General features: G+C 36.0%; 1 protein-coding gene across 3 annotated transcripts in view; it reads right to left on the reverse strand.

The window, feature by feature from the left end:
* LOC149958445 (small G protein signaling modulator 1-like) overlaps window positions 1-15,457 on the reverse strand; it is a 103,588-nt gene that overhangs the window by 41,222 nt on the left and 46,909 nt on the right. For all 3 annotated transcript variants that reach the window (XM_090165853.1, XM_090165852.1, XM_090165851.1), the window contains 4 exons: window positions 5,363-5,524; window positions 4,520-4,587; window positions 2,355-2,515; window positions 116-253 (listed from right to left, as the gene is read on the reverse strand). In XM_090165853.1, the coding sequence (XP_090021979.1) occupies window positions 116-253; window positions 2,355-2,515; window positions 4,520-4,587; window positions 5,363-5,524 (529 nt within the window). The remainder of the gene's footprint in view (window positions 1-115; window positions 254-2,354; window positions 2,516-4,519; window positions 4,588-5,362; window positions 5,525-15,457) is intronic.

Raw genomic sequence — 15,457 nt, forward strand, 5'->3', positions numbered from 1 at the left:
CTTACCATACGCGATACGCCACGATAAGCATTCCAAGCAGAGGTATGGATTCCTGTTGGCGTCCAATAGTTTATTCGTCCAAGGTGGAAGTCAGACAGGGTCAAGTGGAACGTACCGGTTGCACGAGAACGTTGTTCTTTCCGTACAGTAATGTCGATTTGGCGTTTTGATGCAGCGACTCCACGTAGTCTCGGGCCACCAATGGGAATACGCGGTCTTCGGAACTCCCCGACGTTCTGACGTCACGACGATACTGAAATATGATTGGTTAATTTTTGCACAAGCTATATTTTTTCTAAAAATTTTAAATCGTGGGTTTTATTGAATAGACCGATTCACAAAGTGTGCTTACAAGGGAACAAACATTTAGAGCGAAGCCATTAGAGGTTCGATTTTAACGTTTTGATTTATACTAGATGGCGCAAATTTAAACTTACTGAAATCTAGGAGCAACAAACCCAGCACCCTACGTCAAAAGTCGTGCATTTTCTCGCGTACAGTTTTCATTGGTTAGACGCTTTAGCGCCGGTTGCCGTCGGAAGGGGAAAATTCGGGAATTGTCATTCCGTAAAATGTTCAGCATAAAGGCTCGTCCAATGAAATTTGTACACAACTCTGGGTTAGCGTGTTTAAAGTTATCCTTGTGTTTGTTGCTCCTAGCTGAAATATTAGTAAAACCATTTCTAACACTAAATAAGGCCCCGCAGAACCCGCAATGCAGGAGGGCCCTAATTTCCTATCAAATATTATGCTAGATACCGACCAGGCCCGGACTGGCCATAGGGCAGATCGGGCAAATTCCCGATGGGCCGGTCTGGGCAAATTCTTGGTGGGCCGATCTGGGCCGTCTAGCCAGCGTCTAGTAGGGGCCGGCGTCTCTACAACGCCCGAGCCGATTTTAGGTGCCAGTCCGGGCCTGATACCGACTAAAACCCCGAAAAGAGTTTCGCGGGGGGGGGGGGGGGTGTAAAGTGTCTTAGCTACGCCACTGGCCAAAACTATAACCAGAAGTTAAACCAAAAAAATATTTAATAATTTAGATAATTTAAAATTTACAAAGTTTTGGCAATCTGGCAAGACATCGGGTATTTAAAAATCTGCCTTTAATATTCAAATGTCTCCCTTGACCTATGGGTATCGGTCTATCGGGTCAGTCTTTGGTCATCTTCTTAATAGGCTTAACTGTGCTGAGCCCAAAATGCTTGTCATCAAAATCATTCGTAAAATAGACTAGTCTATAAAATACTACTTAAGTGGTTATTTACTTTTGGGTATTAGCCTAACTGTATAGAGAGGCTGAAGGTTTGGCCTAATTTTTCATGAACCAGGGCGCCTCATTATTATATTTTACCTGGCAAACATGAAACACGGGTTGATCAAGCCAATAATATAATATGTCTAGCCTGAATAAGGACCGAACATAAGCCAATTTTGAATTTTAAATTTTTTTTCCATGGTTCTATTTACAATTGTTATGATGATTTATAATAAAAAGTACTGCTACTTCATGGAATTTAAAGAATGATTTTATTAAAATAAAATGATTGGGAGCTTTCGGACCGTAGTCCTTCGTCAGCCACTTTCTTAAAACCAAAGAAAAATAAAAGTTGCCAGTAATACAGCAATGTCTTTAAAGTCTTTGACAAGAGCTTGGCCGGATTAGGTCGGATTTTATAGAATGGTCTATTTAAATAGGGAACGCTTAATTTTTTTTAGATGTCGAAAGATGGATTAATATTTTAAAGCAAGTGGCGGCTCTATCAAAAAAAGTTTGAAAAAAATGCTTCTAAAAGCGCTTCTAGGTGGCAGCACCTTCCGGAACCTAAAGCGAAAGGCGAGTTGTCTGCCATCTATTGGCTTCCCGGGACCACGTGTTTAATAAGTAATAATCACGTGATTCCGATAAGCCAATCAACGCGAGAGGCTCCCAATTTGTTACACCTTTTAAGCCAGATTTTGACACTTATTCAACTTGTTTTTATTATTACGCTAACGACATCTAGTGTTAGCGAATGGAACCAGACAGTTTCCACCACTGGCTTTAAAGGTGACGCTAAATGATTGGGTTCTCTAAAATACGGCACGTATTTTTCAAACGAATATCTGTCCCTTTAATAAAATCTGTGCACTAAGACACGCCATCTATTGAATCTTATATTTAAATATTAGAATATTATTGCAAATAATTAAGAAGACAAAATATTTTTCAATTTAATCCATATTTGTAGTTTGGGCTACCAGTATAGATGGCGCCAAACCGTGAAAATTTTCCCGGTCGATAACTGACGAACTAGTTGCCCAACAAACCCAAGATCGCGCCGACCTCTCAATTAAGAGATCCTGGTCAAACTAACCTGCAAACCGGGACGTTTAGCCGACGGGGGCGTGGATGGTCCGTTGGTCATCGGGTGCGCCTGGGACAATCTGTGCCTTTGGACCAGTTCATCCGCTGGAGGATCGGTCCAGAAATGGTCCTGGGTTTTCATTCTCGAGTAGTCCAACGCGCATGGCCCCACTAAAATATTCAAACCACACTAAAGTAATTAAATACTACGCAGTATCCAATAGTGTGCTTGTTAATACAGGGTTGCTACCAAATTTTTAGATTCAAATTCCCTGACTTTTTAAGGCCAAAATGTTTATTTGATATTTTACTTTTATCAAAAGTTAATAAATTTAAATGGACTTATATTTCAATAAAAAGGTTATCGCAATGTTGAAAAAATTAGCCAAACTTTGAAGGAAATAAATGATAATCATAGAATTTGTCATAGATCTAGATTAAAATTATCTTCAAAAAGTGTCAAAATAAAGTTGAATTCCCAGACTTTTATAGGACTTTTTGGGTTTTTTTGCTAAAAATATAGGAGTGTATAGGACTTTTTGGGTTTTTTGCTAAAAATATAGGATTGTATAGGACTTTTTGGGTTTTTTGCTAAAAATATAGGATTGTATAGGACGTTTTGGGTTTTTGCTAAAAATATAGGATTGTATAGGACTTTTTGGGTTTTTTTGTTAAAAATATAGGATTGTATAGGACTTTTTGGGTTTTTTTTGCTAAAAATATAGGATTTTATAGGACTTTTTGGTTTTTTTTGCTAAAAATATAGGATTGTATAGGACTTTTTGGGTTTTTTGCTAAAAATATAGGATTGTATAGGACTTTTTGGGTTTTTTTGTTAAAAATATAGGATTGTATAGGACTTTTTGGGTTTTTTGTTAAAAATATAGGATTGTATAGGATCTTTTGGGTTTTTTGTTAAAAATATAGGATTGTATAGGACTTTTTGGGTTTTTTTGTTAAAAATATAGGATTGTATAGGACTTCTTGGGTTTTTTGCTAAAAATATAGGATTGTATAGGACTTTTTGGGTTTTTTGTTAAAAATATAGGATTGTATAGGACTGTTTGGGTTTTTGCTAAAAATATAGGATTGTATAGGACTTTTTGGGTTTTTGCTAAAAATATAGGATTGTATAGGACTTTTTGGGTTTTTGCTAAAAATATAGGATTGTATAGGACTTTTTGGGTTTTTGCTAAAAATATAGGATTGTATAGGACTTTTTGGGTTTTTGCTAAAAATATAGGATTGTATAGGACTTTTTGGGTTTTTTTGTTAAAAATATAGGATTGTATAGGACTTTTTGGGTTTTTTGTTATAAATATAGGATTGTATAGGACCTTTTGGGTTTTTTGTTAAAAATATAGGATTGTATAGGACTTTTTGGGTTTTTTTGTTAAAAATATAGGATTGTATAGGACTTCTTGGGTTTTTTGCTAAAAATATAGGATTGTATAGGACTTTTTGGGTTTTTTGTTAAAAATATAGGATTGTATAGGACTGTTTGGGTTTTTGCTAAAAATATAGGATTGTATAGGACTTTTTGGGTTTTTCTAAAAATATAGGATTGTATAGGACTTTTTGGGTTTTTGCTAAAAATATAGGATTGTATCGGACTTTTTGGGTTTTTGCTAAAAATATAGGATTGTATAGGACTTTTTGGGTTTTTGCTAAATATAGGATTTTATAGGACATTTGTTAAAATATAGGATTTTATAGGACCCTGGTTAAAATATAGGATTTTAAAGGACATTTGTTAAAATATAAGATTTTATAGGACATTTGTTAAAATATAGGATTTTATCAGAATTATAGGACTTTTGGGGCCCTGTAATTTATTTAGCCTTGGGCATATTTAGATACTAGGGAGCTCTGTGCTAAGAACTAAACCTAGATTACGCCGTAGCTATGAAAATCAGTTTGGTGATAATTTGTCCCACTAGGGAGCTAACAGCTCTACGTCACATGAGGCCACAGCCAAAGCTACGGAGTGTCAGTTCTCTATTGACATACTTATTATAATTATGTTACATATCCTTGCATTATTTTTCCTTCAAAAACGTAATTTGAAAAGACTATGAAAAAGGTGCACGTTTGATGACAATAACACTAGCACTCTAAGGGGATACTTCTCTCGTAAAATACCGTTATTAACTTATGATAATAGCGAGTACTCACCCAACAACGACGCTAGTATTTGTCCCGTCACTGGATCGGCCACCAAGGCCTCCTTCTCGTAGTATTTGCTAAAAACAATTAACGTCAATTGAAAGCATAAGTCTATAATATTGTCACTTTGGGGAATATTTTACTGAGAGCTAGTAACGAAGTGACGTCAACACAAGAAGAAAATCTCCCCCTAGCGAGGCGCTGTCAAAGGCTACGTGTTACGGGCCGGAAAGACGATAATAAACGCCGAGTTGAAAATTGATTCCCATTCAACGTTCAACTTTACGAGCTGCTAATTTTCCGTTGAGTGTGAAACCAGCTTTAACAAGCGGACCCAAAACGGCGACGAAGCCCGTAATGCAGTCTGTCTTGTCAATAGCTCTCAGTAACACTTTTGCGTGTGAAGAATAGGAAGTGTCACACTTATGTCATAATATTATACACTTATGACTTTACGAGTAATTAAAAACGTACGTAATATTTTTTTACTTATGTAACAATGGCTGCGTTCAGTAACTCTAAAAAAGCTCAGCGCTGAGCTCGACGGTCAGCGGTTTTTTACTGAACGGGTGTTACGACTTCCGGTTTTGACGTCACGTTGCCCGTCCGTTGAGCAACGAAGTCATCGGCTGTAAGAGCAGGTTTTTCCGTTCCTCAACGGTCACTTGACGACGCAGCACGAGGGAAGGCTAGCTGCAGACGCCCCAACAGACGATATTTTACAAAATTAACGTTAGCAACGGTCTCAACGAAAACATTTTTTCAGATACTTCGTTGAGAGCTACTAAACGCAGCCAATATGATACACTTATGTTGAAACGAATGGAAGTAATTTTCCCTCCAGAGCGGTACCTGCTATTTTGAACAAGGTGATCTACTATTTTGGCTAGTTGCTTCTCGAACAGGGCGAGGCGGATCCACATGTATCTGGGGTTGACTGTGGAAGGGTTCCGCCTAGTCTGCGACGGCGAAGACTTGAGCTTGCACGTGCTGTCGCTACTCGATGACGACCGTCTGTCACGGAAGAACAAGGTGCGAAATTAACGTACTGCGCGAGGGTCCCTTTAAAGTAGTGCAGGGCCCCCACTCAAATCTTCAATTTTTTTATAGGACAAATAGGATTATATTTCTAAAAATATAGGACTTTATAGGACTATTTTTTACAAAATTATAGGATTTTATAGGACTATATATGCTATTTAATTTACTAACTTTATGCATTTAAAAACACAATCTATGTTTAGAGAAATAAATCTTTGATTTTCACTTGAAAAATAGAAACGATTTAACCATTTTATCACAAAAATATACTTGTAGCTAACCATGTTAACAATAACAAAAGTATAGACTAGAGTGACTTTGCAAAGGAATTTATCCTATAGCTAAATCCAGCAATTTCACTGCGTGGTTGGATTTGAAATGGGCAAAATATCAAAATTATAGGATTTTATAGGACTTTTGGGGGATTTTGCTAAAAATATAGGATGTTATAGGACATTTTTGAAAATATAGGATTTTATAGGAATTATAGGACCTCTGGGGGCCCTGGTAGTGTCACGGTTTATATATTTACACAGGTTAGACTACTTGTATACCTTCATACGTGCTAGCGCTTTGAGCCTCTTCAGTTCTTCTGACAGGCAACCCTGTTTCTACTACGCTACTGGTACGCCCTCTAATGTATATAAACAGTACTAATTTATTTATTATAAATTAAATTTTTATCAATTTGAATTATAAATACACTAATGATATACCGTATTTATAATTTGATAATATGTATTTTAAAATTTATTAATTATCTACGATACATTTAAATTTAAAATATAGGTGGCGCTCCATTTTTAAATATAAATATTATTTTAACAATAGTTGATTATAGTTCAGAAACTTTACGCAAGCCGGCGCTGTAGGCGCGAACTTCCGCGAAGTAGAATTTTTAAAATTTTCTAAAAGGGGGGAGTAGCTCATTAGCGTCCATCTCTGACCTGTGTAAATATATAAACCGTAGTAGTGTTGTAAGTCAGAAAATGTTCCGCAGAAAATGAACAAGGCCTTTTTTCCCGAAAATTTACCGTATTTTTCCGAATAAAATAAAAAAAATAATTCCATGATTAGTCTAATGTATGATTTGCAAATTTAAATAAAGCGGCATTTTCGCTTCCTTTTATCGAATCTAAAAGTAAAACTAAACCACTAGACTATCTTTAAACTGCTTAACAATGTAACACTATTAATGTTTTGTAGTATGTTTACTGTTATTAGACATTTTATATCGACAAAAAGTTTAGGAAAATTAAAGTAATTCATGTTTCAATTTTTTATTTTTCCAATTTGCCGAAAATTTTCCGCATTTATTTTTCCGGAAAATTAATAACACTACTTTAAAGTGCTTTTCAATGGGAAATATTCGATATTTTCTAAGCTTAGTTTCGATTGGGAGGTTTTAGTAGAAAAGATACCATAACTAGGAGGACATATTCTAAGCTTGGTTTAATTGGGGGTCAGTATTCCGAGGTGAACAAAAGTGTGGAAAATAGTGGAAAATTCCCGCCTGAGCAAAAGTGAATTTGGTGGCCAATCTGGACATAAGTGGCCAATAAATATTTTTGCCACAGAAAATTATAAAATAATAATAAAAAAATATTTTAACCCTGAAATTTAAGATTTGGACTACTTAAGGCAAATATATATTCATAGGAATGGTCAGATTCGGATTTTACATTAGAATAGTCTGTTAATTTTTTGGGATAATTAATAAGTTCAGCGTAAACTACGACATTTTTACGATACACTTCTTAAAAATTTAATTCCAATTACTTTTTTAAGTTTTGAAATGTAATTTTTCTTTATAAGCCCCTATTTGCCACTTTTGCCGATTTTACACTATTTTAATTCCTTTAAAGGAATTATAGGAAATTTATCAGTGAAATATACCAAAATATATATGAGGAAAATTGGGGGGAAAAGGAAAATATAGGAAGAAAATTGGGGGTGGGAGGGGAAAGGAACAAATAGGAGAAAATTAATTATACAATAAGAGAAAACAGTTGTCAAAATTATTTAAAGGGGGAAAAACATTCAAAATAAAGTTGATAACCGATAGAAATAGTCGAAAACTATCGGCAAACAGTGTTGGATTTAAGCATCTTTAAAAACTAGGACAATATGAAGACTTCTAAGGGTAAAATATCAACTATTTTCATTAATTCAGATGTTTGAGTTAAAATATAGGGTATTTTGGGAAATTTAATGAAATTATAGGAGAAAAAGGAAAGACGTAAATTATAGGAAAAAATAGGAAATATAGGAACTGTTGTCACCCTGGCTTTGTTTGGTTTGAGGTTTTAGAAGGAATGATACCGTAATTAGAGGGATATCTAATACGCTGGGTTTTGTTTGGGGTTTAGTAGAAAATATACCATAATTAGAGATAAATATTCTAAGCTTGGGTTGGTTTAGATTTAAAATTAAATGGAAATATTCGAAGAGCGAAAAGAGAGGAGCGCTTATTTTACTATCCAAAAAAGACCGAAAAAAGAGGAGCGCTTATTTAACCACCCAAAAATAGAGCGAAAAGAGAGGAGCGCTTATTGTACTATCCAAAAAAGACCGAAAAAAGAGGAGCGCTTATTTAACCACCCAAAAATAGAGCGAAAAGAGAGGGGCGCTTATTTTACTATCCAAAAAAGACCGAAAAAAGAGGAGCGCTTATTTAACCACCCAAAAATAGAGCGAAAAGAGAGGAGCGCTTATTTTACTATCCAAAAAAGACCGGAAAAAGAGGAGCGCTTATTTAACCACCCAAAAATAGAGCGAAAAGAGAGGGGCGCTTATTTTACTATCCAAAAAAGACCGAAAAAAGAGGAGCGCTTATTTAACCACCCAAAAATAGAGCGAAAAGAGAGGAGCGCTTATTGTACTATCCAAAAAAGACCGAAAAAAGAGGAGCGCTTATTTAACCACCCAAAAATAGAGCGAAAAGAGAGGGGCGCTTATTTTACTATCCAAAAAAGACCGAAAAAAGAGGAGCGCTTATTTAACCACCCAAAAATAGAGCGAAAAGAGAGGAGCGCTTATTTTACTATCCAAAAAAGACCGGAAAAAGAGGAGCGCTTATTTAACCACCCAAAAATAGAGCGAAAAGAGAGGGGCGCTTATTTTACTATCCAAAAAAGACCGAAAAAAGAGGAGCGCTTATTTAACCACCCAAAAATAGAGCGAAAAGAGAGGAGCGCTTATTGTACTATCCAAAAAAGACCGAAAAAAGAGGAGCGCTTATTTAACCACCCAAAAATAGAGCGAAAAGAGAGGGGCGCTTATTTTACTATCCAAAAAAGACCGAAAAAAGAGGAGCGCTTATTTAACCACCCAAAAATAGAGCGAAAAGAGAGGAGCGCTTATTTTACTATCCAAAAAAGACCGGAAAAAGAGGAGCGCTTATTTAACCACCCAAAAATAGAGCGAAAAGAGAGGGGCGCTTATTTTACTATCCAAAAAAGACCGAAAAAAGAGGAGCGCTTATTTAACCACCCAAAAATAGAGCGAAAAGAGAGGAGCGCTTATTGTACTATCCAAAAAAGACCGAAAAAAGAGGAGCGCTTATTTAACCACCCAAAAATAGAGCGAAAAGAGAGGGGCGCTTATTTTACTATCCAAAAAAGACCGAAAAAAGAGGAGCGCTTATTTAACCACCCAAAAATAGAGCGAAAAGAGAGGAGCGCTTATTTTACTATCCAAAAAAGACCGGAAAAAGAGGAGCGCTTATTTAACCACCCAAAAATAGAGCGAAAAGAGAGGGGCGCTTATTTTACTATCCAAAAAAGACCGAAAAAAGAGGAGCGCTTATTTAACCACCCAAAAATAGAGCGAAAAGAGAGGAGCGCTTATTGTACTATCCAAAAAAGACCGAAAAAAGAGGAGCGCTTATTTAACCACCCAAAAATAGAGCGAAAAGAGAGGGGCGCTTATTTTACTATCCAAAAAAGACCGAAAAAAGAGGAGCGCTTATTTAACCACCCAAAAAAGACCGGAAAAAGAGGAGCGCTTATTTAACCACACAAAAATAGAGCGAAAAGAGAGGGGCGCTTATTTTACTATCCAAAAAAGACCGAAAAAAGAGGAGCGCTTATTTAACCACCCAAAAATAGAGCGAAAAGAGAAGAGCGCTTATTGTACTATCCAAAAAAGACCGAAAAAAGAGGAGCGCTTATTTAACCACCCAAAAATAGAGCGAAAAGAGAGGAGCGCTTATTGTACTATCCAAAAAAGACCGAAAAAAGAGGAGCGCTTATTTAACCACCCAAAAATAGAGCGAAAAGAGAGGGGCGCTTATTTTACAATCCAAAAAAGACCGAAAAAAGAGGAGCGCTTATTTAACCACCCAAAAATAGAGCGAAAAGAGAGGAGCGCTTATTTTACTATCCAAAAAAGACCGGAAAAAGAGGAGCGCTTATTTAACCACCCAAAAATAGAGCGAAAAGAGAAGAGCGCTTATTGTACTATCCAAAAAAGACCGAAAAAAGAGGAGCGCTTATTTAACCACCCAAAAATAGAGCGAAAAGAGAGGAGCGCTTATTGTACTATCCAAAAAAGACCGAAAAAAGAGGAGCGCTTATTTAACCACCCAAAAATAGAGCGAAAAGAGAGGGGCGCTTATTTTACAATCCAAAAAAGACCGAAAAAAGAGGAGCGCTTATTTAACCACCCAAAAATAGAGCGAAAAGAGAGGAGCGCTTATTTTACTATCCAAAAAAGACCGGAAAAAGAGGAGCGCTTATTTAACCACCCAAAAATAGAGCGAAAAGAGAGGAGCGCTTATTGTACTATCCAAAAAAGACCGAAAAAAGAGGAGCGCTTATTTAACCACCCAAAATAGAGCGAAAAGAGAGGAGCGCTTATTGTACGATCCAAAAAAGACCGAAAAAAGAGGAGCGCTTATTTAACCACCCAAAAATAGAGCGAAAAGAGAGGAGCGCTTATTGTACGATCCAAAAAAGACCGAAAAAAGAGGAGCGCTTATTTAACCACACAAAAATAGAGCGAAAAGAGAGGGGCGCTTATTGTACTATCCAAAAAAGACCGAAAAAAGAGGAGCGCTTATTTAACCACCCAAAAATAGAGCGAAAAGAGAGGAGCGCTTATTGTACGATCCAAAAAAGACCGAAAAAAGAGGAGCGCTTATTTAACCACCCAAAAATAGAGCGAAAAGAGAGGAGCGCTTTTTGTACGATCCAAAAAAGACCGAAAAAAGAGGAGCGCTTATTTAACCACCCAAAAATAGAGCGAAAAGAGAGGAGCGCTTTTTGTACTATCCAAAAAAGACCGAAAAAAGAGGAGCGCTTATTTAACCACCCAAAAATAGAGCGAAAAGAGAGGAGCGCTTATTGTACGATCCAAAAAAGACCGAAAAAAGAGGAGCGCTTATTTAACCACCCAAAAATAGAGCGAAAAGAGAGGAGCGCTTATTGTACTATCCAAAAAAGACCGAAAAAAGAGGAGCGCTTATTTAACCACCCAAAAATAGAGCGAAAAGAGAGGAGCGCTTATTGTACGATCCAAAAAAGACCGAAAAAAGAGGAGCGCTTATTTAACCACCCAAAAATAGAGCGAAAAGAGAGGGGCGCTTATTTTACTATCCAAAAAAGACCGAAAAAAGAGGAGCGCTTATTTAACCACCCAAAAATAGAGCGAAAAGAGAGGAGCGCTTATTTTACTATCCAAAAAAGACCGGAAAAAGAGGAGCGCTTATTTAACCACCCAAAAATAGAGCGAAAAGAGAGGAGCGCTTATTGTACTATCCAAAAAAGACCGAAAAAAGAGGAGCGCTTATTTAACCACCCAAAAATAGAGCGAAAAGAGAGGAGCGCTTATTGTACTATCCAAAAAAGACCGAAAAAAGAGGAGCGCTTATTTAACCACCCAAAATAGAGCGAAAAGAGAGGAGCGCTTTTTGTACTATCCAAAAAAGACCGAAAAAAGAGGAGCGCTTATTTAACCACCCAAAAATAGAGCGAAAAGAGAGGAGCGCTTATTGTACGATCCAAAAAAGACCGAAAAAAGAGGAGCGCTTATTTAACCACCCAAAAATAGAGCGAAAAGAGAGGAGCGCTTATTGTACGATCCAAAAAAGACCGAAAAAAGAGGAGCGCTTATTTAACCACCCAAAAATAGAGCGAAAAGAGAGGAGCGCTTATTGTACTATCCAAAAAAGACCGAAAAAAGAGGAGCGCTTATTTAACCACCCAAAAATAGAGCGAAAAGAGAGGAGCGCTTATTGTACGATCCAAAAAAGACCGAAAAAAGAGGAGCGCTTATTTAACCACCCAAAAATAGAGCGAAAAGAGAGGAGCGCTTTTTGTACTATCCAAAAAAGACCGAAAAAAGAGGAGCGCTTATTTAACCACCCAAAAATAGAGCGAAAAGAGAGGAGCGCTTATTGTACGATCCAAAAAAGACCGAAAAAAGAGGAGCGCTTATTTAACCACCCAAAAATAGAGCGAAAAGAGAGGAGCGCTTATTGTACTATCCAAAAAAGACCGAAAAAAGAGGAGCGCTTATTTAACCACCCAAAAATAGAGCGAAAAGAGAGGAGCGCTTATTGTACGATCCAAAAAAGACCGAAAAAAGAGGAGCGCTTATTTAACCACCCAAAAATAGAGCGAAAAGAGAGGAGCGCTTATTGTACTATCCAAAAAAGACCGAAAAAAGAGGAGCGCTTATTGTACTATCCAAAAAAGACCGAAAAAAGAGGAGCGCTTATTTAACCACCCAAAAATAGAGCGAAAAGAGAGGAGCGCTTATTGTACTATCCAAAAAAGACCGAAAAAAGAGGAGCGCTTATTTAACCACCCAAAAATAGAGCGAAAAGAGAGGAGCGCTTATTTTACTATCCAAAAAAGACCGAAAAAAGAGGAGCGCTTATTTAACCACCCAAAAACAGAGCGAAAAGAGAGGAGCGCTTATTTAACCACTCAAAAATGCGTGAGTGTGAGCGTGAGCGGATATTAGGTTAGCGAGTGCGAGCGGTGAGTGAGCTGAGCGGCTCTTTGACGAAAATGCCCAAAACTGCTTATAAGAAAGAATGTGTGGCGGAAACCAGAAACTGGTTTCGTGATTCCCCTGCACAGACCGAGCCTTGGATCTTGGATTAATAACTAATTAATAATTCAAGCTTGGACCGGAAGTATGGGGAAAGGATTACGCGGGGAAAGGCGCAGGGGCGTGGTTTTTCTTCCGGGAATCACTGCCCTCATCTCCCCCGTTAAATTTGAATACATTATTGTTTGAAATAAATTACATTTATTACTAAGACGTTTGAGATCAAATTAATTCTGCAAAAATGGGTATAGGTTTTATTTCACTATTGTGAGAGTAGGAAGTGTTAGTAGTAGGGATTCAAGGTTGAGATCCTACATAATCCTACTGCAGTCCTACATTCGATTGGTACTTTCCAGTTGGTTTAGCGATTAGGTTTATTTTATTTCTAATTCGGGAGAAAAACTATTTCGAGACTACTTTTAGCGTTGTTCCTAATCCTAAATTCGCTCGAAAGTTAAATAATTATGAATTATTATTAATACATTACATGACATTATTATAATATATTAATATTATTCCCTCGTAAATACAATTAAATTTCCATTAAATTTATCTTTTTATCTATAAATTAAAAATTAATGTGCACGTAGAATCTAGTAGACTTTAAACGTTATTTTTTGTCCTATAAATAAGCATTTAGATTTTTACTCTATACCCCCACACCGCCCGGTAAGGGGGCCCCTCTTCAGTCGCTAGCCGAGGGCCCCAAAAGAAGCCAGTCCGGGCCTGTATAGTTGTAAAAGTCCTAAATAAGATTCTCATTTTCAATAATATAAAAATGCTTTTTGTAACCCTACGCTCCACTAAACTAATCTAGGTAAGCCATTATTACTTCGATTAAAAAGTCAAATGAAAATTCCATCTCAATCCATAAAGGTAATTAGCTATGATTAATTACCCCTACTTTCATAATCGAAAACCACGATCATTAATTTATCTTCTCGCATCTTCAAATATTTCAAAAGAAGAATCTGAAAAAAATATTTTTTGAGCCACTCCATTGATTATTACCCTTAATCTCTTTTCTAAGCTCATTAAATTAATTGAAATTTAATTATAAATATTTTTTTAACATGTCTGTGTAGTGTAGCGTGTTAAATCATGGATGAATAATATGTAGAGGGACTCACTACCAGTTCTATAAAACTTGTTTATTTTCGGTGTCGCTGTTGTCAATTTCGGACCACCTAGAGTAGCTATAGTTAAACTGAGTTCTTAAGGGGAATATAACGACAGGCTACTCACTTAAGTCATGAGGTGTTTGAATTATAATTATTTGAATTCGGTAATCACTTGGTTTTTTTTTGAGGGAACTCGAAAATCAAACGTCCGAGTAATCAATTATTTGAATTCGGTAATCACTTGGTTTTTTTTTTGAGGGAACTCAAAAATCAAACGTCCGAGTAATCAATTATTTGAATTCGGTAATCCCTTGGTTTTTTTTGAGGGAACTCAAAAATCAAACGTCCGAGTAATCAATTATTTGAATTCGGTAATCCCTTGGTTTTTTTTTGAGGGAACTCGAAAATCAAACGTCCGAGTAATCAATTATTTGAATTCGGTAATCCCTTGGGTTTTTTTTGAGGGAACTCGAAAATCAAACGTCCGAGTAATCAATTATTTGAATTCGGTAATCCCTTGGTTTTTTTTGAGGGAACTCGAAAATCAAACGTCCGAGTAATCAATTATTTGAATTCGGTAATCCCTTGGTTTTTTTTGAGGGAACTCGAAAATCAAACGTCCGAGTAATCAATTATTTGAATTCGGTAATCCCTTGGTTTTTTTTTGAGGGAACTCGAAAATCAAACGTCCGAGTAATCAATTATTTGAATTCGGTAATCACTTGGTTTTTTTAGGGAACTCGAAAATCAGTAGTATTTACCAGTAGTACTCAAATGTAAAAAATTATAATCATGTGGTACTCAAACGTAAGAATGTATAATCAAAGGTATTTAAATGTAAACATTTAGTATCAAAATTATTCACTTGTTAAAATTGAATACCGTAAGCAGTATTCAAGAGTATTAACGGGTATTCAACGATATTGGAGAGTAATAACTGAAATCAAATGTAATCGGCGTTGTTCTGGAGAAATCACGAGAAATCGTGAGAAGTCCAGATAAATAACGATAAATCATAAGAAATCCAGATGAATCACCATAAATCATAAGAAATCCAGATAAATCACGATAAAACATAAGAAATCCAGATGAATCACCATAAATCATAAGAAATCCAGATAAATAACGATAAATCATAAGAAATCGAGATAAATCACCATAAATCATAAGAAATCCAGATAAATCACGATAAAACATACGAAATCCAGATAAATCACGATAAATCATGTGAAATCCAGATAAATCACGATAAATCATGTCAAATCCAGATAAATCACGATAAAACATGTGAAATCCAGATAAATCACGATAAATCATAAGAAGTCCAGATAAATCACGATAAATCATGTCAAATCCAGATAAGTCACGATAAATCATAAGAAATCCAGATAAATCACGATAAATCATAAGAAATCCAGATAAATAACGATAAATCATAAGAAATCCAGATGAATCACCATAAATCATAAGAAATCCAGATAAATCACGATAACACATAAGAAATCCAGATGAATCACCATAAATCATAAGAAATCCAGATAAATAACGATAAATCATAAGAAATCCAGATGAATCACCATAAATCATAAGAAATCCAGATAAATCACGATAAAACATAAGAAATCCAGATGAATCACCATAAATCATAAGAAATCCAGATAAATAACGATAAATCATAAGAAATCCAGATGAATCAGAATAAATCATAAGAAATCCAGATAAATCA

The sequence above is a fragment of the Leiobunum rupestre genome, chromosome 2 (genome assembly GCF_980474605.1).
Source record: "Leiobunum rupestre chromosome 2, qqLeiRupe1.1.hap1, whole genome shotgun sequence".
NCBI classification, from domain to species: domain Eukaryota; kingdom Metazoa; phylum Arthropoda; class Arachnida; order Opiliones; family Sclerosomatidae; genus Leiobunum; species Leiobunum rupestre.